The sequence below is a fragment of the Heterocephalus glaber genome, unplaced genomic scaffold (assembly GCF_053883595.1).
Source record: "Heterocephalus glaber isolate CG9 unplaced genomic scaffold, H.glaber_assembly_v1.0 deba00001509, whole genome shotgun sequence".
Taxonomy (NCBI): domain Eukaryota; kingdom Metazoa; phylum Chordata; class Mammalia; order Rodentia; family Bathyergidae; genus Heterocephalus; species Heterocephalus glaber.
The window spans coordinates 32,602,800-32,623,984 of NW_028258325.1; the positions used below are offsets into that span (position 1 = coordinate 32,602,800).

A 21,185-nucleotide genomic window follows, 5' to 3' on the forward strand; every position below is an offset into this window, starting at 1 on the left:
TACAGTCTAAAGCTGAAACACGTTTTAGGAACTTTGAAATTGAATTGAGTACAAACCAAAAAAAATCTAACATTCCCACCTAGTACTGTGAGGAAGCTTGAGCCTTCTGCATGGATAGTATCTAATTCTTGGAGTGGTAACCCTAGAGGTCTATAGTAGTTTCTGTCTTGGAAATAAGAAGACACTGCACATAAAGAAAAGGTAGTATGAGCTTAGGAACCTCCAGGGAGGAGTTTATTACTTTTTTTCCTCCGATACTGAGCGTGGAATCCAGGGTCCCTTTCACTCCTGGCCATGGTTTACCACTGAGCAGCTTTCACACATGTACACCCTGTCCTCCTTACCAGGGATCGAACTCAGGATTTTGTACTTGCCAGCCAGCCACAGCACCACTGAGCTACATCCCTGGCCCTTCCCACACCTTCTAAAAATTTTTATTTTGAAATGTTCCAGCTAAGTTACCCAGGCTGGCTTAAACTTGGGATCCTCCTGCCTCAGCCTCCCAAGTAGCTGGGATCATAGGCAGTTGACACCACAGACACTGTTGGAAGCACACACACACACCCACCCTTTACTGGGGATTGAACCCAGGGCTTTTTCATTGGGCTACATCCCATCTCATTTTTAAATTTTAAGACAAGGTCTTTAGTTGCCCAGGTTGAACTGAAACTTATGATTCTCTTGCCTCAGCTATTCCTGGCCTTTTTTTTTTTTTTTAACAAATGGCATAAACCTTACCACATTACCTAAATTTTTTCTTTGTTTCCTTTGATTTTGAGTTTTGACAATCAGCAGTTCTTACCAACATTGTCTGTAGATTTATTTTCTTTGTCTTTGAGACTAGGTCTCACTTTGTAGTTCAGGCTGCCCTTGAACTCACTAGGTAAGCCAGGCTGCCATACTGCCTGAGCTTCCCAAAGTGCTGGGATTACAGCTGTGTGCCACCACACCTGGCTTGGCCTAGGCAGCTTGCCTGCCTGCCTGCCTGCCTGCCTTCCTTCCACTGGGGATTGAACTTGGGACCTTATGGCCCAGGCAGCTTTGTTGAGCGTGTTAAACACATCTGGAGTGTTCTGCTCTTTTCATGGCAAATTTTCAGATCTTTCTGGTGGCCCAAGGGGCACACTTCTTGAGACTTATCCCTGTTTGTTGGTTGGTACATTCTTAGATCACTACCTTGTTGATGGCAGAGTGGTCCTTCTTGCAACCTTCTTTGCAAAAGCCATTCTACCAGGCTTATTTTGAGAGGGCAGAGTACAAGGGATTGTGGAAGAGAGACAAAACCCCAGTCCATCTTAAGTGAGTTCATATTGTTGTGCATCCAGTGTCCAGAACTTTCCATTTTACAGCACTGAAACTATCCTGATTAAACAGCTTCCTAGTGGGCCATGTTGTACATCCCTGTAATCCCAGCACTGTCATAGGCTGAGACAGGAGAATTGCAAATTCAAGCCCAAACTGGGCTACTTAGTGACTTACAAGATCATGCCTTAAAATTTTAAAAAGTGTTGAGGCCCTGGGTTCAATCCGATATTGTACTGCACCCAAAAACAAAACCCAGAAACTCAATTTCCCTCTCCCCTCTTTATTTTTTTGAGATGGTCTTGCTATTTTAGGCTGGCCCAGGATGGCCTCGAACTAACAGTGGTCTGCCTGCTTCAGCCTCCTGAGGAACCATACATTTGCCATTTTATGTCTTATTTCACTTTAACACTTGTTTCTGGGCTGAGGATTTAGCTCAGTGGTGCCGCCGCCTGCCTCGCAAGCACAAGGTCCTGAGTTCGATCCCCAGTACCAAAAAAACAAAAACACTTGTTTCTTCAAGATTCATTCCTATTGTAGTATAATGTCATCATGTGAGCACTTCCTACCACCACTACCTCTGGGAATTGAACCCAGGGTCTTCACACTGAACTATGTCCCCAGCCTTGTTTTTTTTTTTTTTGGTACCAGGGATCGAACTCAGGTCCTTGTGCTTGCGAGGCAGGCAGCAGAACCACTGAGCTAAATCCCCAGCTGTTTTTGTTTTTTGTTCTTTTTTTTTTTTGGTACCAGGGATCAAACTCAGGTCCTTGCACTTTCAAGGCAGGTGGCAGAACCACTGAGCTAAATCCCCGGCCCTATTTTTGTTTTTTATTTGGAGATAAGGTTTCACTAAATTGCTCAGCTGGGCTCGAATTTATCTTCCTGCCTCAGCCTCCCAGTGTGATGAGATTACAGACATGTAGCACCATACCCAGCCTTTTAAAAATTATTTCCTTTGGGGGTATTGGGGTTTGAATCCAGAGCCTCAGGCATGGTAAGTAAGTACCCTACTGTTGAACTCTATAGCTTCAGTCGCCGAATCCTTTTTTTGTTTTTTGGGGGGTATTTTGGTACTGGGGATTGAACTCAGGACCTTGCACTTGCAAGGCAGGCACAGTGCCACTGAGCTAAATCCCTGGCCCCCCACATCCTTTTAAAGGCCAAATAATATTTCATTGTATATGTGTCCAAAAGCTAAACATTTCATTTAGTCATTTCTGCATCGATGGAAACTTACTACTTTCCTCTTTTGTTTTGTTTTCTTTTTTTTTTTAAACATTTCCTTTTTTTTTTTTGGAGGGGAACTTTCCTCTTTTGGCCATTGTGAATAATGGTGCTGTGAACATGGATATATGAATAATTATTTGAGTTCTTGCTTTCAATTCTTTTGGGTGTATATTCAGAAGTGGAATGGCTGGATCTTGTTAATGCTATGCTAAATTTTTTTTTTTTTTTTTTTTTGTGCCGGAGGGGACCTTGAGCTTGGAAGGCAGGTGGTGGAACCACTGAGCTAAATCCCTGGCCTGCTATGCTTAATTTTGTGAGGAGCTGTCATACTCTTTCTATAGTGTTTGTCTCATTTTACATTCCTGTATACAATTTACAGAGGTTCCACTTTCTGGACATCCTAGGTGAACACCATTTTCTAGGTTTTTTTGTTTCTTTTTGCTTTTAAAATAGTAGAGCTATCCTAATAGATACAAGGCAATATCTCACTGTGCTTTTGCTTTGTATTTCTCTAATGTGGTGGTGAATATGTTTTCATGTGCCTGCCAATCATTAAGAATTCTTTGGAGATGGAGCCAGGGATTTATCTTAGTTGTTTCACCACCTGCTGCGGAAGCGCAGGGACCTTAGTTCGATCCCCGGTACCAAAAAAAAAAAAAAGAATTCTTTGGAGAAATGTGTATGCAGGCCTCCCTGTCCCCATACCAGGAATCGGCCCAAGGCTTTACTCATTTTAAGCAAGCATTGTACACTGAGTTACACACTACTCCCACCCTGTCCATTTTAAAATCAGCTTATAGGCTGGGGATTTAGCTCAGTGGTTCTGCCGCCTGCCTCAAAAGCACAAGGTCCCGAGTTCTATCCCTGGTACCAAAAAAATTAATAAAAATAAAATAAAATCAGGGTTTTTGTTTTATTTTTGACTTGTATGATTTCTTAATATTCTGGGTACTAGTCCTTTGTCAAATATATGATTTGCAAATATTTTCTTCCCATTACATAGATTGTATTTTAACTGTTGATTTAATTTTGGTATAGTGGTAGTCCATTTTCCCTCATTTGTTTCTTGTACTTTTTATATAACCAAGAATCATTGCCACATCTGGTCTCTTGAAACTTGCCACCTGTGTTTTCTAGTTTTAGCTCATACTTCTTTGCTCCATTTTGAATTAATTTTTTTGTACAGTGTAAATGCTCCAACTTCATTCTTTTTCGAGATTGGTTTTTTTTTAAGTGTTTGTTGCTTTGTTGAGTTATGTAAGGCTATGTAATATTAGTGATCAAGACTTCAAAATAAAAATATTTTACACCCGTTTGTAGTTTTATTTTAATGTAAAATAACTTGAGTGTGCGTAATAATTTTAGTGAGGTTTTTATTCACTCTTCACGTACATTTCATTGAAATAATTTTTTTTTAATGTACCCAGGATTGAACTCAGGACCTTGCACTTGTGTGAGACAGGTGTGGTACCACTGAACTAAATCACCACCCCCAAGAAAGAAATTGTATTATTTAAAGCAATAATTTATTTTTAAAGTTCTATAACTTAAGATTTTGTTTAATGCCATAGATTTTTAAATTAGGCTGCTTTTAAAGTCTGGATGGTCTAACCAGGCACAGTGGTATGCTTGTAATCCCAGCATGCAGGAGGCTGACGCAGGAGGATTTCCAAGAGTTCAAGGCCAGACTGGTGCTACTAGTGAATTTAAGGCTGTCTTGAACTACATAGCAAGACCCTGTCTCAGTTCCCCCTCCCCAATGTCTGGATGGTCTAGATATGGGGCTTAGTTGTAGAGTAGTTGGCCTAGCAGGTGCAAGGCCCCAAGATTTATCTCCAGCACGGGGGTGGAGGGTGGGGCTCCATTGGGGTACTAAGCCAGATTAAGTTAAATATTCCATTTCTGTGATATTTTGTCAATATAAGTCACTTTTGCTGATATAATTGGACAATTTTTGATGTCATATGTCTAAACATCCTCTTTGAAATTGGCCAGATATATCATAGAGTAATGAACTGGGCATGGTGGTGCATGTCTGTAATCTCAGGCCTTTAGGAGGCTGAGGCAGCAGTATCATAAGTTTGAGTCTAGCCTTGGCAGCTTTGCCATATAATGAGATCTTACCTCAAAAATTTAAAAAGTGGACCAGGTGCAGTGGCACACACCTGTAATCCCAGCACTCGGGAGGCTGAGGCACAAGGATTGCTCTGAGTTCGAGGCCAACCTGGGCTACATAGTGAGTTCAAGTCCAGCCTGAACTATATAGTGAGACTCTGTCTCCAAAAAATGAAAAAAAGGGCCAGGGATTTAGCTCAGTGGTTCTGGCGCCTGCCTTGCAAGCGCAAGGTCCCGAGTTCGATCCTCGGTACCAAAAAAAAAAAAAGAAAAAGAAAAAAAGAAGAAGGGACCAGGTGTAGTGAGCCATGCCTATAATCTCAGCACTTGGGAGGCTCAGGCAGGAAAATTGCTGCAAATTTGAGGCCAACCTGAGCTACATTGCAAGACCTTGTCTCAAAAAAAATTATAAAGAAATAAAAAACAAGGTGAATAAGTAGTTCAGTGCATAGGCCCTGAGTTCACACCCCCTCCTAAAAAAAATATTGTTCATAAAGAAAGCATTTTGAAGAATTCAAACCAGGGATGGTGGTGCATACATGTAATTCCAGCACTCAGGAGGCTGAACCAAGAAGCTCAGGAGTTTAAGGTAAGCCTGGCTCTATATAGCATGTCCCAGGCCAATCTGAACTGCTTTGCAAGAACTTGTCTCAAAAAAACAGAGCAAGCTGGGCATGGTAGAGTTCATGCCTGTAATCCCAGGACTCTGGAGGCTGAGGCAGAAGTGTCACCATGAATTAGACAAGCTTGGGCTATAGCTACAGTCCAAGGAACCAGCCTGAACTACATAGTGAGACCCTGTCTGCAAAAAAAGACAAAGGGCCAGGGATTTAGCTCAGCGGCATAGCACCTGTCTGGCAAGCGCAAGGTCATGAGTTTGATCCCCGGTATCAAAAAAAGAAAGAAAACAGAGCCAGACATGATAGTGTACACCCATAGTCCTAGAACTCAGGCAGCCGAGGCAGGAGGATCTCTACAAGCTTGAGGCCCGCTGTAGTGAGATTAAGGCCCACCTGAATTACAAAGTGATACCCTGTCTCCAAAAATAAGAGTAAGAATTGAATTTGACTTACATTGTGACCTAGTCCTAAAAGAAAATGACCCATATTAACTATGTCACACCTCCTCATTGGAAATTACTTGTGGCCAGGGATGTAGCTTAGTGGTGCCACACCTGCCTGGCAAGCGAAAAGTCCTGAGTTCAATCCCTGGGACCAAAAGAAAATTACTTGTATAATGTTTGAGAAAATGTAGCACCTTGGTCTAGAAAAAGTATTTCTCATTTCTCACTCGTTTCAGAATTAGGCAATCAATTACATAAAACTGCATAACTGTGTGAAAGTCCTTCACAAATACTACTTTTAAGTGCTAACAGCATTTCACCAAATTTTTGAGCCTCAGCAGTTTTTCCCCCAAGTCCTGTAGCTCTTTAAAGGAAAAATTGATAAATTTTTTTTTACTCTAAGGACATTTTAAAGAACTTTTATACTGGAATTTTTTCCTAATACACAAAAATGTCGATATACTGAGAATATATCTATACTGAGAATATATATCAAAAAATATATCAATACTGAGAATGCAATATTGATTTTACTTTGATATAGAATATCCTTCGTTACTTAAACTTTACCATCAGTGTACCTCATAATCACTTGAAACACCTTACAAATATTTCAGTATTAATTAGTGAAACAAATTTTTAAGACAAATGCAAAGAATCCTTCCTAGATAAGTAGAAACCACTTTATATAACTATTTCCTTTGTAAAGATACATATTTATAAATACATTTAGAAGGATGATTTATTTTTTACTTTAATTTTTTGAAACAGGGTCTCATAAAGTTGCCCAGGCTGGGCTCAAATTTGAGATCCTCCTGCCCCAGTTTCCCAGAGTGTTGGGATTACAGGTGTACACCACCACTTCTGGTTTTAAATTATTTAAGCAGAAAGCTTATCCTATTTCAGAGTGTTACGGAATGATTGCAAACTATTCTTAAAAGTAAAGCACATTTGTTTGATAGTTTTTTTGGTTTTTGTTTATTTTGGGTTTTTTGGTACCCAGGATCGAACTCGGGACCTTGCACTTGTGAGGCAGGCGGCAGCACCACTGAGCTAAATCCCTGGCCTGTTTCATAGTGTTCTTAAAAGTCTTTACATTGCCATCAGAAGAAAGTTTTGCAAGCTATTAGTACTAAGAGTTTAACTTTATATCTAGAGAAACGGATAAAAAATAAGTCAGTGAGCTGGGCATGGTGACACATGCCTATAGTTCCAGCACTTTCGGAGGCTAAGGTTTGGAGAATCTCAAATATGAGCTCAGCCTGGGCTAATAAATTATTGAAACTTGTCTGAAAATGTTCAAAAGGGTTGGGGATAAAGCTTAGTGCAAAAGCCATAGTTTCAGTCTCCAGAACCAGAAAGAGAGAGAGAAAGAAAGAATTCAAATAGTAAAATCTAAAGGACAAAAAGAGAAAGCTAGTTTGAATAAGCTGGGTTTACATCATTATATCATTATATATCTGACTTGGAGGCAAAAATTACTTGCAGGCTCCAGATAGAAGAAAAGCCGGTTGTGGTGACACATGCCCGTAATACCAACATTCTGAGAGGCTGGGGCAGGAGGGTTGCCATAGCTTGAGGGCAGCCTGAACTATGTAATGAGACTCAGTTTCAAAAAAAAGAGAAAGAAGGAAAAGTTTCATTTTATGGACTGAGGATGCAGCTCATTGTTATGGTACTTGCCTAGTATATGCAATGCCTGGGATTTAATCCCTAGTAAGGGGGGTGGGGCATAGTGTAGAGAACAAAAAAGAAAGTTCTAGTAGGTTTTTTCTTTTATTAAGTTTATTGGTACATTTTAGGTATACAATATGATGGCATTCATCATTGGGAGTTTGTACCTTTACATCATATATCTTGGTTCTTATTTTTACCCCCATTCCTCTGCCCTCCCTTCAACCCCTCCATCCCTTCCTATTTACAAAGACTTTGTTTTTTCCTTTTCTCATATTTATTCCTTTTCCTTCTTTCCCCCCACCCCTCCCATTTCCCCTTCCCTCTAGTAGGTTCTTGTTTTATTCAGAAAACATCCTCTTTGGTTTTGCCATTCAGAACCCTTTTAAGTGGGATATTTTCCTATTTTAAAATTTAGGGCTGCAGCAATGACTCTTCGCACAGTATTATTGTCATTGCAAGCACTATTGGCAGCTGCAGAGCCGGATGATCCACAGGATGCAGTAGTAGCAAATCAGGTAAGATGACTGCTTTTGAATGAGTTCTTCATACCTATGTATGTCTCTGTTTAGTGGTTTACTATATTAACTCTTCTCACATTAAATTTGGAAGTGGCTTTCTTCCTTGCAGTAATATTATTTTGTCAGATGTGATAATGAAAACTTAAGCTTTGGATTTTAACATAGTAGTTTAATTGAATTCATAATGTATGAATATGTCTTTCCAAATGCACAGAGTCAAAAGAGTGACTGTCAAAAGAATGTACACCAAAGGTCCGGGGATTTAACTCAATGGTTCTGCCGCCTGCCTCACAAGTGAAAGGTCCCGAGTTTGATATTCGGTACCAAAAAAAAGAAAAAAGAATGTACACTCATATACCTCCTGTCAAGATCCTGTGATTAGGGCCGGGCTATGTAGCTCACTGGTGCCATGCCTGCCTAGCAAGCACAAGGTCCAGAGTTGGATCTCTGGCAGAAAAAAAAACAAAAAGATGCTGTGATTAGCATTCTGCAGCACACACTTTATCATGTGTGTATACATCTATCCCCAAACTCACCCCTAATCTCTTGTGATAATTTTTAATCACTTCCCACTGTGGTACTGAAGTGGGAGAGCAGCATTAAAGGTAACTTTTTTTGGTACCAGGGATCTAACTCAGGACCTTGTGCTTTCGAGGCAGGTGTAGTGCCACTGAGCTAAATCCCTGGGCCTAAAGGTAACTTTCTGATTGGCTCAACAAAATAAATATTTTTCACTTTTGATCCTTAATCAGTCTAAGGGAAAAAATTAACACATTACAGCCTGACTGGCTTGTTTTGTAAATAATGTAATTGGAACAGTGCCATTCCCACTTGTTTGCTTTCCAGCAGTAGTGACAACATTGTTTGAAAGATTTAAATCACTAATATCTGTCCCCTTAAGAAGTATTCTGCCAACCTGTTTGCTAAGCCATTGTGTCTTACTTAAGATTCATTGTGTTTTACTGAGGCTAAGGCATGAGGATTGCTGTGAGTTCAAGGCCAGCCTGAATTACTGAGCTGTCTCAAGAAGCACAACAAAACTAAACAAAGCAAAAATTTTTATGAAACAGGGTCTTGCTAAGTTGCCCATGCTGGGCATGAATTTGCCATCCTCCTGCCTCAGCCTCCCAGAGTGCTGGAATTATAGGCATTCGCCACCACACCTGACTTTCTCTTGACTTCTAAGATTCTCTTCTCTTCAGAGTTGTTCCTTCTTAGTTACTACAATTTTTTTTCTTTTTTCCTTTAACTGTAGTTAATTGATAATTGTTTCTTTACCTTCCATTGTATACACTCGGTTGATCATATCTACACAGATATTATGACCTGTACATTAATAAAATATATAGGTCTGACTTTTGAACACAAGAGCATGTTGGAAACTGTAGGGTTCTGTGTGAGTGCTCCTGTGATACTTCAACACAAAATTGCTGAAAGTGAATGTGGAATCTTAAACCGTGAAGATGTTTTATTGTTGTATGATACCATTACTAGTTTAGTTTTGTAACAGAATCACAGCTTTTGGAGTTTTCCTCTCTTTCCTGTGTCCATCTGTGTCCCTCTCTCTTCTCCCTCTCTGATTTGAATGTGTACAAACCATATCATATCTTTTTTTTTGGTACAGGGGATCAAACTCAGGACCTTGCATTTGCTGGGCAGGTGTGGTGCCACTGAGCTACATCCCTGGGCCCAGTTTCATATTTTTTTTTTTTTTTTTTTTTTCACTTCAGTAATTTTATTGAAAGGTATATCTCTTAGTACCAAACATAAAGGTAGTTGGTTAGGTTACCTCTGCCAACTCAAAATTAATACTGATGTCCAGTTTCATATCTTAAAGGTTCACATCCTACTTTTTTTTTTTTTCTTCTTCTTCACACGATACTGCAGACTGAACCCAGTGCCTTCATACTGAGCTACATTCCAGACCTTTTGGTGTTTAGTTTACCAGAATGGTGGAATTACAGGTGTGCACCACCACACCTGGCAGAATTATACTTAAAACTCACCTTTTTCAAGATTGCATTTAGTTTTATTACTTCATTCTGTCTGCCATGCATCTTCGGTATGGAAACTTTCTCTTAGCAAATTTCTCTGTACTTTTAATTTATTTGTTACCTATTGGAAGTTTTGGCCCTTCTTTACCCATGTGTATGTCTCCTTGATAATGTGTGCTATGAATTTGCCCAGAGTGGTTGGAATTGCTTTTATGTTTTATATTTAAAGCTACTCATTCATACTGGGTAGTCAGAAGGATGGCTTGATTTCATCATTGGTTGAGCTTCACCTTAAAGATTTCTTTTAGTACCTAAAGTAGTTCAATAATTCTACTTGTTTCCTTTTGATTAATTAATGATAGTGATAAGATTTGATGTTGTAATATGTCCTAGAAGCTTGTCAGTCTTAAAATGTTTATACTTTGAAAAGAAATATTAAAATGAATTGAACAAAAACTGTTAATTTATACATTGTCTTACTAAGTTCATGGTTATCCCAGAGTGTTTTCCAACACATATGTGAAATTTTGCCTTTTGAAAGTCCTTTTTTTTTTTGGTATTGGAAATCGAACTCAAGACCTTGTGCTTGCGAGGCAGGCAGTGGAACCTCTGAGCTAAATCCCCGGCCCTTTTGAAAGTACTCTTACAATATCATCTCAAAACATGGTATAAGTTAGGATTTTGCCTCATTTTCCCTAAACTAACACAGTTGTAGGAAAACAGCAAAAGCTAGTTATACTCTTAGTCTGGACTGTGGGTAGTGCCCAAATTGGTCATATTGCTTAGCTAATATTATATAATTTTATAATAATTCTGTGTTTAGTTCGGTAGTGTTTGCTGCTGTGCAGTGTTGGGAATATCTCTAGTATCTCACCACACTTAATATTAGTTTTTTCCTAATTGTATTTGTTGAATTTGCAGGTTAGAGTAGACAAACTTTTGGGATGAAGGTGCTACTGGGGATTGAACCAAGGCCTTGGCACTGAGCTGCTACATACCTGGCCTTTTTTTTGTTTGTAAATAAGATGCAGTCTGGGCTGGGGATTTAGCTCAGTGGTTTCACCGCCTGCTGTGCAAGCGCAAGGACCCGAGTTCGATCCCCAATCCCCGGTACCAAAAAAAAAAAAAAAGATACAGTCTTGCTGAATCGTCTAGATTAGTCTCATAGTTGCAGTCCTGCCACCTTAGCCGCCCAGAGTTCTGGGGTTACAAGAATGTGACATCAACCCTGGCTAGATTAACTTTGTCTGTATTTTTGTTTTATCAGTACAGTTTGTGAATCAGAGCTTCACATTAACCAGTCTTGTCTTTTCTTTTCTGGTACCGGGGATCAAACTCAGGACCTTGCGGTTGTGAGGCAGATGTGGTACCACTGAGCTAAATTCCCGGGCCTAACCAATTTTTTCCTGAATGACAAATGACACAGCTTGTTTGCAGTGGAAAGTCAATCACATTTTAATTTACCTTTGGGCAGTTACTAGTCCTAGGGATTGAACTGACAGCCTTGTGCTTGCTAATAAGCACATAATCTACCACTGAACTGTATATACCCTCCACCCTAGGGCATCACATTTTGAATATAAATTCCTTTCATTTAGAAAAAGCAGGGTCTTAGCCAATTAAGAGTTGAGCTGCTGGGCCGGGGATTTAGCGCAGTGGTTCTGGCACCTGCCTTGCAAGCGCAAGGACCTGAGTACGATCCCCGGTACCAAAAAAAAAAAAAGAGTTGAGCTACTATATTGAATATTACAAAATATTATCATGTTGGGCCAGGGATTTAACTCAGTGGTTCCGCTGCCTGCCTCGCAAGCACAAGATCCCAAGTTCAATCCTCAGTAGCAAGAAAAAAAATTACGTCAATTGATTTTTTTTCCCTCCCTATATAGTACAAACAAAATCCTGAAATGTTCAAACAGACAGCTCGACTTTGGGCACACGTGTATGCTGGAGCACCAGTTTCTAGTCCAGAATACACCAAAAAAATAGAAAACCTATGTGCTATGGGCTTTGATAGGGTAAGTACTTAACAGATTGTTTATTTTAATGTGTGTGTGTGTTGATTTTTTTTTTTTTTTTTAAATGTGTGTTGATTTTTTAAATTACTGCTGCAAATCCCTGGCTGGGAAAAGTGTTTTAACAAATATTAGAAAATCTTGTTGTGTAAATAAGTTTCGTTATTACAGTCAGTAGAAATTTTTTTTCTTTTTGTTCTAGTTGGTATTGGAAGCTTTTTATGCAGTGCAAGTATAAGGCAATGTATAGAAAAGAAAGTATGATTTTGCAATATAAAGATAGTGATGCAGTATTTTAAAAATGTTCCCTTGAGATTTGATTTTTTTTGTTGTTCCCTTTTTCTTTCTGCAGAATGCAGTAATAGTGGCCTTGTCTTCAAAATCATGGGATGTAGAGACTGCAACAGAATTGCTTCTGAGTAACTGAGGCCTAGAAAGAGCTGCTGATAGTCAAGCTTGCCTCTTCTCCAGGAGCATCAACATCTGTTATTTTTAGGATTCTGCATAGATTTCTTTTAAACTGGCATTCTTGCCTAATGGTGTTATCTAGGCAACCATTGGAGACTGAAAAAAAAAATCCCTGCTCTGTAAATAAAGCTAATTAAACATCTGTGTAAATTTAAAAGGGGAAATACTTTTAATTTTTTTCTTACTTAATAGTGTAAAAAATTCTTCGAGCTAAGCTAAAACCATGGAAAAAACATACTACTTTAGTGTTTAGCGGTGTAACAAGACTAGCAAGAGTTTGCTTCAGGATTTTGTTGAATAATTAAGATAATATTTTGAGTGTGTCAGGGCCATTCAAGTTGTTGGTGTTGCATCACAGCTACCTTAACTGTTTTTAACATGGATCCTCTGTGCCTGTGAATTTACTTGCATGCTTGTACTTGACTTCTTAGGATGGGTAGCTGAAAAGACCACCATTTTAAGCACTAGAAAATTCATAAATAAGAGATTTATCCAGAAATGAAGATGGTGACCTATTCAGAGCCTTTTTGTCCCAGTTGAGAGGTTGGGGCACTGTATCTTCTTTTCTCATAACACACACAGTTAATCATTTAATGGTAGATTTCTCTGTATTTGGTGGGGAAATGTGCCAAGCAAAGTATCCCGACTCCCTTTTTAGATCTAGGGTTTGGAATGTTTTGTCATAATTCTTTAAACACTCAAAGTTTTCCAATGGAAGTAAGTAATGTAAGAATGGAGCTGTCAATATTATTTCTCTTGCAAAAACAGTAAATACTTTGATGTTGCAGTATTCCCACGTGAAATGAAAGGACCCGGCTTAAGTTTTGCAGTGAATTTGACATGGATTTTTAATTTGATAGTATTTTCTTTGAAAATGTTGAGGAATGTAGTCAGCTGTTTCCAGTAGTTTTTAGCCTAATTTTGGGCTTTATGAAAATTGCTTTATCAGATACTTTAAAAGCCACTCTTGCTTGCACTTCCCCATACTGACACATGAAAGCTGTGTTGGTGTTTTACTGTACATACTTCAGATGCACATAGGAATAGAGGTGTGTTATAAATCTAGCTTTCTTTATGATGTTTCTGATAATGAGAATTGAAAATGTTACCTTCTCTTGTACATAGACTTTTATTCATATTAAAGTTACATTTCATTCTAAGTTCAGAAGTTTGAAAGTTACTAGTTTTGCAAGCTCAAACACTTAATTTGACCATTTTATGAAGGTTGAAGTAGATTTATGCAGGCAGTTCTATACATATAAATATAATTCTTACTAAATTTTGAGGTAAATGCAAAAATAACAAAAATGGAATCAGACTAAAGTAAGGTTTTATATTGAAAGTCATATTATAAAAAATTTTCTTTCTTCAGGTGTTATTTATCTTAAATAATTGTTTGGAAAATAATTTTTGAACCTATTAAGTCAATATAACTTCATTCAACTTATCAGTAATCTTGATACTAGAAGCAATAAAGAACAAATATTAAATATATCATAATGTTAAAGATATGAAGGTTCTTCCAAAAACTTGTAAGGCTTTCCTACATAAAAGTAATCTCTTATAGTTGATATATTGCATACTAAACACAAGTTGCTATGTTTTTTCCCCCATGTTTGCTTAAGCATAATCACAGCCTTTAATTGTTGTAGTTTAGTTATTTTCTAAGGATGCCAAAGGAAACAAGATTTTTCTTTATTTATTTTAAATAGCTAAAATCTTGTACTTTTTATTTTGAGGTATGGTGGGATTTTGTGAGTTTTGCTCCATTGTTGGTTAGAATTCATTTTTTATACTAGAGGGTGGCTTGGTAATATTAGTAATACTTGGATTTTTGAAAATATCAATCACATCGAGTTTACTATTTGCCTATATTATCAGGGTATATTTATTTGTCTGTGGTTGGACAAAAGAGAAAAAGAACTCAGTGGTTACTAGTGGCAAGCATTACATACTCCACTCTTGGAGGCAGCTCTATCCAGCTTTGATTTTTATGCACACTGCCCCATATCTTGGCCAGGTATCTACTCATTTGATTGCACTTCAGCTCCAGTGCCCAGGTAATTGGAAAGTACAATATTTAGTTTGATAGGTTCTGCATAATGAATTTTTCATTATAAAAATTTATTTCCCTTTAACATGATACTTTTTCTTTCTGGTACATTTTCTGCTCTCCTATTGTTTGGTTTTTTTTCCTTCCCTCTCTCGATACAGATTTACCTCCCCAAACATAGAAACTAAGACAATTACTTTTTTCTTCTGGTGTCATATGTGTTTGGGAAAAGGACACTGAAAGTTCAGGCCTAGGGAGAAAGTACCCTGGTGAAAGTTATTTCTATTTTTTTTTTTTTTTTTTTTTTTTTTTTTGTATTGGGGATTGCACTCAGGACCTTGCGTTTACTAGGCAGGTGTGGTGCCACTGAGCTGCATCCCTGGCCCTATAATTCGTGGTGTTTTAGAATTTAAGAGCCCTCAGAAATTATGATTAAAAACATTAAATTCCATTTAGAGCAGGCAGATTTGCTAAAAATCACTGATACTTTAATAGGCTTTTATTATAATCAGATCTGTTTCCTGAGTATGTGCCTAACTTAAAAGAAACAATTAGTTGTACAGTCTGTCAGTACCAGTGAGTGACTGAATGAATGAATAGCAGTTTGAAACTCAAACATGCATATTTGAGGAACTTGCTACTAAATTTGATGCTCTGAGTTGGCTCTGAAATGTTTAGAATTGTGACTATGGTTTATGTAAATACAGAAAACACCTCCAAGGATATATAAATGTTCGGAATCTGAGTCTTTTGTTTCTGAGAAAAATAAGCTATGAGGTGAAAATAAGATTGAGTTCTTTTGGTCTTTTTCAAAGTTTTTCTCATTTATGATTGTTAATGGCACTTAAAACTATGCAAAATAATTCTTTTTTTAAGTATCTGTAGGAAAGAATTGGCAATTAGAGTTTGCTTGTGTATGTACTACTGAATGCAGCATATTATATTACTCTTTAGGCTGCTTCATAAATTTGCCAATGTGAAAAGCAGATCTGGACTATAAGTGTATGCCTGATTTGAGCTTTTAAAACACTGAGGTAGAGGTATGGTAATGTTTTCTTAATTCTATGTAGAAACAGGAAATAAAGAAGTTTTGTTGTGGTTTAAAGATTTAAGATGAATCTGGCAGAAAATAGCTGCAGCCAAGTGTACCATTCTTGTACATAGGAAAAAAACGTGTAGAAATGAAAAAGGAAATTGTTTGTTTACAATTAACTTTATTTCATGGACTTTTACAAACTGATGTTGTATTAATCACTTTGTCTAGTTCCAAGGAATTTCAGTTCTAGGGTACAAACCATTTGATTCAAAAAAGTTACATTTCTGTTCTTCACTTGATCTTAGCCAAAAGGCCTAGAAGCAATGCATTTCTATTCTTTAGTACCAATTGAAACTATTAGCTGGTTGCTACATTGTGAAGACAGCAACTTGAAGTATACTGATGAATAGCCTTTTTCCAAACAAAGTGTGACTTTCTTTAGGGTCTACAAATGATGTCACACATTGTATTTGCAATATAGATAAAAAATCTTATGGCATAGGGGTAAGGGAGTGTTACTATCTCCTTTGTCCTTCTTTGTTACTGCTTTATTGGTCTGATCTAGTCTCATAAACCTGCATCATCGCCTACAAATGTAAGTTGTGAATATGCCACCTTTTGCTTGGTTATTTCAACCATGCTGCTATCTATAATCAGGTGTGGCATAGCTTACTGGTTTGGTCTGAGCGTGAGTGGATAGAAGTCAACGCACTGTGCTGTGAACGACCCTTATCTGCTTGCTGTAACCTACTTTTTACAGGCATCATAATAAAAGCTAGACTATGTCTTTGGGGGAAAAGAGACTTATTTAATGTTATTTAAAGAATTTTCCAATAGAAAATGAAATACTATTGAAAATAATAATCTATTTTTTAGCTTTCAGCAATTGATGGTGCTCTGTTGTGGTGTCTGCTGGAAGTCAACTGCCATTATAGGGATTCTCATTAACCTCACTGAGAAAGAACCTTGCTTGTTAGCTTCTTAGATCTCTACTCTAAACAGTCTGTTAGTGATGATAAATTCTGTAGGAGGGTCTATTCTGAGCCATTAACTTCCTGTAAGGGGAAAATGGGTGGGTTACCAGAAATACCATTGAAGCAGGGTGGGCTGTGGGTGGAGGGTTGGGTATTTGTCTTGAGAATTAAAAACTACGAAACACTTTTTGTACACAACTGATTTTTTAACAAAATAAACACATTTTTAAAGATGTTGAATTTTCCCCCCTTATTGGGAATTCTTAAAAATAAATGCATGCATGTTTTCCCCTGAAAATGGTTTATATCTTGTTTGTGGGTACTCAATCTCTGAACAGTTAAGTCTTCACATTATTTTAAACAAAAACTAGGTAGATAATTCTTGACAGGTTTCATACTGGTGGGCATACTGTCACTTAAATTGTATCAGGATTTTTAATTTAAAAACAGGTTGAGGGCTGGGGATGTAGCTCAGTGGCACTGTGCCTGCCTCACAAGCGCAAGGTCTTGAGTTCGATCCCCGGTACCAAAAAATAAAATAAAAACAGGTTGAAATTGTTTAGTTCTAATTAAACTTTTAAAATTGTTTTTTGGGTTTGTTTGGTTTTTTTCGGTATTGGGGATTGAGCTTGGGACTTTGTGCTTGCAAGGCAGGCATGGTGCCACTGAGCTAAATACCAGCCCAAACTTGTTTTTTTTTTTTTTTTTTCTTTTTTTTGGAGGGTACTGGGGATCGAACTCGGGACCTTGTGCCTGTGAGGCAGGCGCTGGAACCATTGAGCTAAATCCCTGGCCCTTTTTTCTTATTTTTAAACAACATTATTTGGTCAGGTTCTAATCTCAACTGTATTTAAAGCAGTACTGTTTATTCTTTTTCCATGTAGCACACAGGTCTCTGAATGGTCGAATAGGACTGTGAAGAGGACTCTGAATTGTCACAGAAAGTCTTGGGTTTTAATCTCAGATTAAAATCACTCAAGATCATAGAGCCAGAGTTTTTCGGAGCCTCTGTTTCTTCATTTGGGCAAAATATCTGCCCAGTATTTTATAACATATTTGGGAAGCTCAAATGAAATGCTGCAGCTGTAAATATAATTTTAACTCTGAATCCTAGCTTAACTCGGGGAGGGTTATTTTGCGGCCAGCCTGAAATCACCACCGACAGGGGTGTTTGGAAGTCATGCTGGCTCGGCAGGGCAGGTGTTCTGTGTTAGGTCTTCTGTTGCAAGTGTAGCTCACATACAAGGTTCAATCCCCAGTACCACTAAAAAAATAACTATAATGATGTGGAATTATCCATGGATTATCCCTTCCATTAATACAGATAATTAGAGGCTATATTTGTCAGAGTTCATCCTAATTATTTCACATGGCAAAACTGATTGTCTTTAGAGAATTTCTAACCAGCTTACAGCAGGCCTACGGATTTCTGTTGCCTGGAGATGGAATTGTTCCTGACCTGGAATAAGCAGGATGAAGTGATCTTTTCATGTTACAGGTCTATACCTATAAGTGTTAATAATCAAGAATGACTGAGTCCTCTGCTTGAGCAATAATAGATGGTCCAATGTAAAGAGTTGGTACTTGTTTTGCCACGTATGGTGGCACAAGCCTGTAATTCCAGTGCTCTGGCTGAGGCAGGAAGATTGCAAGTTTGAGCCTAGCCTGAGCCACTTAGACCCTGACTAAAAAATTTTTAAGAAGCTGGGCATGATGGTGCATGCCTGTAATCCCAGCACTCTGGAGACTGAGACAGGAGGAGCACCTCGAGTTTGAGGCCAGCCTAAACTACATAGCACAACCTTGTGTCAAGAAAACAAAAATAATAATTTTTTAAAAGTTGAAAGAAAGCAAATAAGATACGTAGATAGAAAAGGGGGATGCAACTCAGTGCAAAGGCCCTGGATGTTATCACCCATACCCCAAATACCTCTGCAAACCTAAGGTGTCACGATAGAAAAAACAGCAACTTTTAAGATACAAGTTCAGGATAGTATGTTTTTAGACAGGGTCTCAATCTGTATCCCAGATCTGACCTTGAACTCACCATAGTCTGAGCCTTGAACTCTTGACAATTGTCCTGCCTCAGCCTCCTGAGTGTTGGGAGTACAAGCATGTGCCACCACAGCTAGCAGGATAGTATTCTTTTTCAGTGATTAGTATGGTTTAATTTCTTTACTTAAAAGTTTCTCTGAATATTCTTTTTAAAAATCAGTAGTAGGGAGGTGTTCATAAAAACTATTAATTTGCTTCCTACTTTTATTGTTCCATAGAATAGTTCATATGTGTTTGTATGGTGCTGAGGATCAAACCCAGCGGTGCTTTACCACTGAGCTACACATCCTGGGCCCTTTGGAGGGGCAGGGTATGGCTAAGGTGTACTGGCTGCCGTTGCACTTGTGATCCCCCCACCACCACTCATAAGGAGTGGAGATGCAGGTGTACACCACTGCTCCTGACAAACCAGTCACTTTTACACGTCTCTGCTTTTAGGTTACTATGCTTACCCCTATTAAAGTAACTCTAGGCTTACCTTTGTAGCTAAGTTGATTACATTTTTTGTTCCATCAGTCACTTAACTCTGTCCCACCTCTTTCCGCCCAGTGTCATCTTTATTCAGTAGTGGAGCTTGGGTTAAGGGAGGGCTGTTGACATGCACAAAAGCATTGAGAAAATAGGGTAGCTTTGGGGTTTAAGTAGTGGAAAGGAAAATGAGTAAACTGAAACCAAGGGATTATGGTACCTAGAATTAGAGTAGTAATTATAAGGCTAAGAGATAGTTGACAGATGAGAGGAAAAAAGGCAAAGTATGGTAAAAGAAGATCACAGGTGTGAGCCAGTTGGTGCCAGGGTAGAAAGATAAGAATACCTGTTTAGGGGCCAGGGATTTAGCTCAGTGGCCCTGTGCCTACCCTGCAAGTGCAAACTCCTGAGTTTGATCCCCTGTATCCAAAAAAAACCAAAACAAAACTGGGAAGGCTAGGGAGTGCACCAGCTGAAAACTTTGAACCTATGGTTTAGAAATCCATTTCATGGGCCGGGGATTTAGCTCAGTGGTTTTGCTGCCTGCTGCGCAAGCGCAAGGACCCAAGTTTGATCCCTGGTACTAAAAAAAAAAAAAAATAGAAGTCCATTTCGTTTGTTAAATATTCCTAATTGTTGAAAAGTACAGTTTAAGCCAGGCATAGTGGTACATGCCTATTGTCCCAGTACTCTGGGAGGCTGAAGCAGGAGTATCATAAATTTAAGCCCAGTTTAGGCAAGTTAGTGATTTTGTAAGGCCCTATATGAAAGAAGGAAGATGTAGCTCATTTTTGAAGGCCCTGGTTAAATTTCCAGTACCACACAAACTTGGTTGAAACTGGGCATTCTGGCAAACTGAGGCAGGAAAACCACAAGTTCAAAACCAGCCTGGGCAAAAGAGGTGGGAGGGTACTGAAGATACACCTTAGTACTTAGGGCCCTGGGTTCAATCCTTCGTACTGGTGAAAAGTTTGAAAAGTTGTAAATTCTGCTGGGCAAGGCAGTGCATGCCTGTAATCCCAGCACTCAGGCTGAGACAGAAGGATCACCACAAATTTGGGGACAACCTGGATTGCATAGTTCAAGGCCAGCCTGAACTACATAGTGAGACCCTAGCTCAAAAAAAAAATTTCAACTGGAACTTTTTGCTTAATTCAGTATATTACAATTTCACTGGGTAAGGGTTGGGGATTTAGCTCAGTGGTTTTGCTGCCTGCTGCGCAAGCACAAGGACCTGAGTTCGAAACCCCAGTACCAAAAAAAAAAATTTCGCTGGTTGGGCCAGGGACGCTGCTCAGTGGTGCTGTACATGCCTACAAGTCCAAGGCCCTGAGTTTGATCCCAGTACCAAAAACAAATCACTGGGCATTTTCTCGGAGAAACTTCCTCTTGCTAAGGATGATTCTTTATACGCTACTACTTTCTGCAGGTTTTAGGATTTTATTTTTTTCACTTAGCAGTTTTCTTTGTATCTGTCTAAGTGTTTAGATTTGTTTGTATTTCCTCTTCTATTCCCTGCCACATTTGCAAAATACTGAGGGTTTTTTTTGTTGTTGTTCTTTTTGCAGTACTTGGGATGGAAGCACTGCACTACATGCCTGTCTCCATTTTGTTTGTTTGTTTGTTTTTCCGGTATGGGGAGTCGAATTGAACCCAAGACCTTGCATTCACCAGGCAGGCATGGCGCCACTGAGCTACATCCGTGGCCCTGTTTGTAGCCATCTTTAAGCGCCACTGGCATTTTCACAACAAGTCTGAGTATACTAATTACTTTTATACTTTGTAGTTATACATTTTTCTTTTTAAAGACTGAGTCTCAGGGCCAAGGATATAGCTCAGTGGTTCTGCTGCCTCTTGCAAAGTGCAAGGTCCCGGGTTCAATCCCCAGTACCCCCCCCCCAAAAAAAAGACTGAGTCACTATGCAGTTCAGGTTGTCCTTGAACTCAACTGTGTGTCATACCAGCTGGCCTCAAACTCACAGCGATCCTCCTGCCTCTGTCTTCCAAGTGCTGGGATTACAGGCATGCACCCTCACACCCTACAATTTTTTTTTTTTTTTTTTGTGGGACAAAGTCTCACCAAACCACTGAATTTTCCAGTCTAGGCTCAAACTTGTGATCCTCCTGCCTCAGCCTCCAAGAGTTATGTGGGTCTTTCCATCTAACAGTGTGGGCCTCCTCTGAAATTGAGCTGAAAGTACTGCAGACCTACCAGCTACA

At 38.8% G+C, this 21,185-nt stretch overlaps 1 protein-coding gene across 4 annotated transcripts in view; it reads left to right on the plus strand.

Annotated features, from left to right (window-relative positions):
* Positions 1–12,536, plus strand: part of Ube2k (ubiquitin conjugating enzyme E2 K) — a 72,089-nt gene extending 59,553 nt beyond the window's left edge. For all 4 annotated transcript variants that reach the window (XM_004849823.4, XM_021262439.2, XM_087187839.1 and 1 more), the window contains 3 exons: positions 7,803–7,902; positions 11,786–11,914; positions 12,264–12,536. In XM_004849823.4, the coding sequence (XP_004849880.1) occupies positions 7,803–7,902; positions 11,786–11,914; positions 12,264–12,338 (304 nt within the window). In that variant the 3' untranslated portion in view covers positions 12,339–12,536. The remainder of the gene's footprint in view (positions 1–7,802; positions 7,903–11,785; positions 11,915–12,263) is intronic.
* The last annotated feature ends 8,649 nt before the right edge of the window (positions 12,537–21,185 follow it).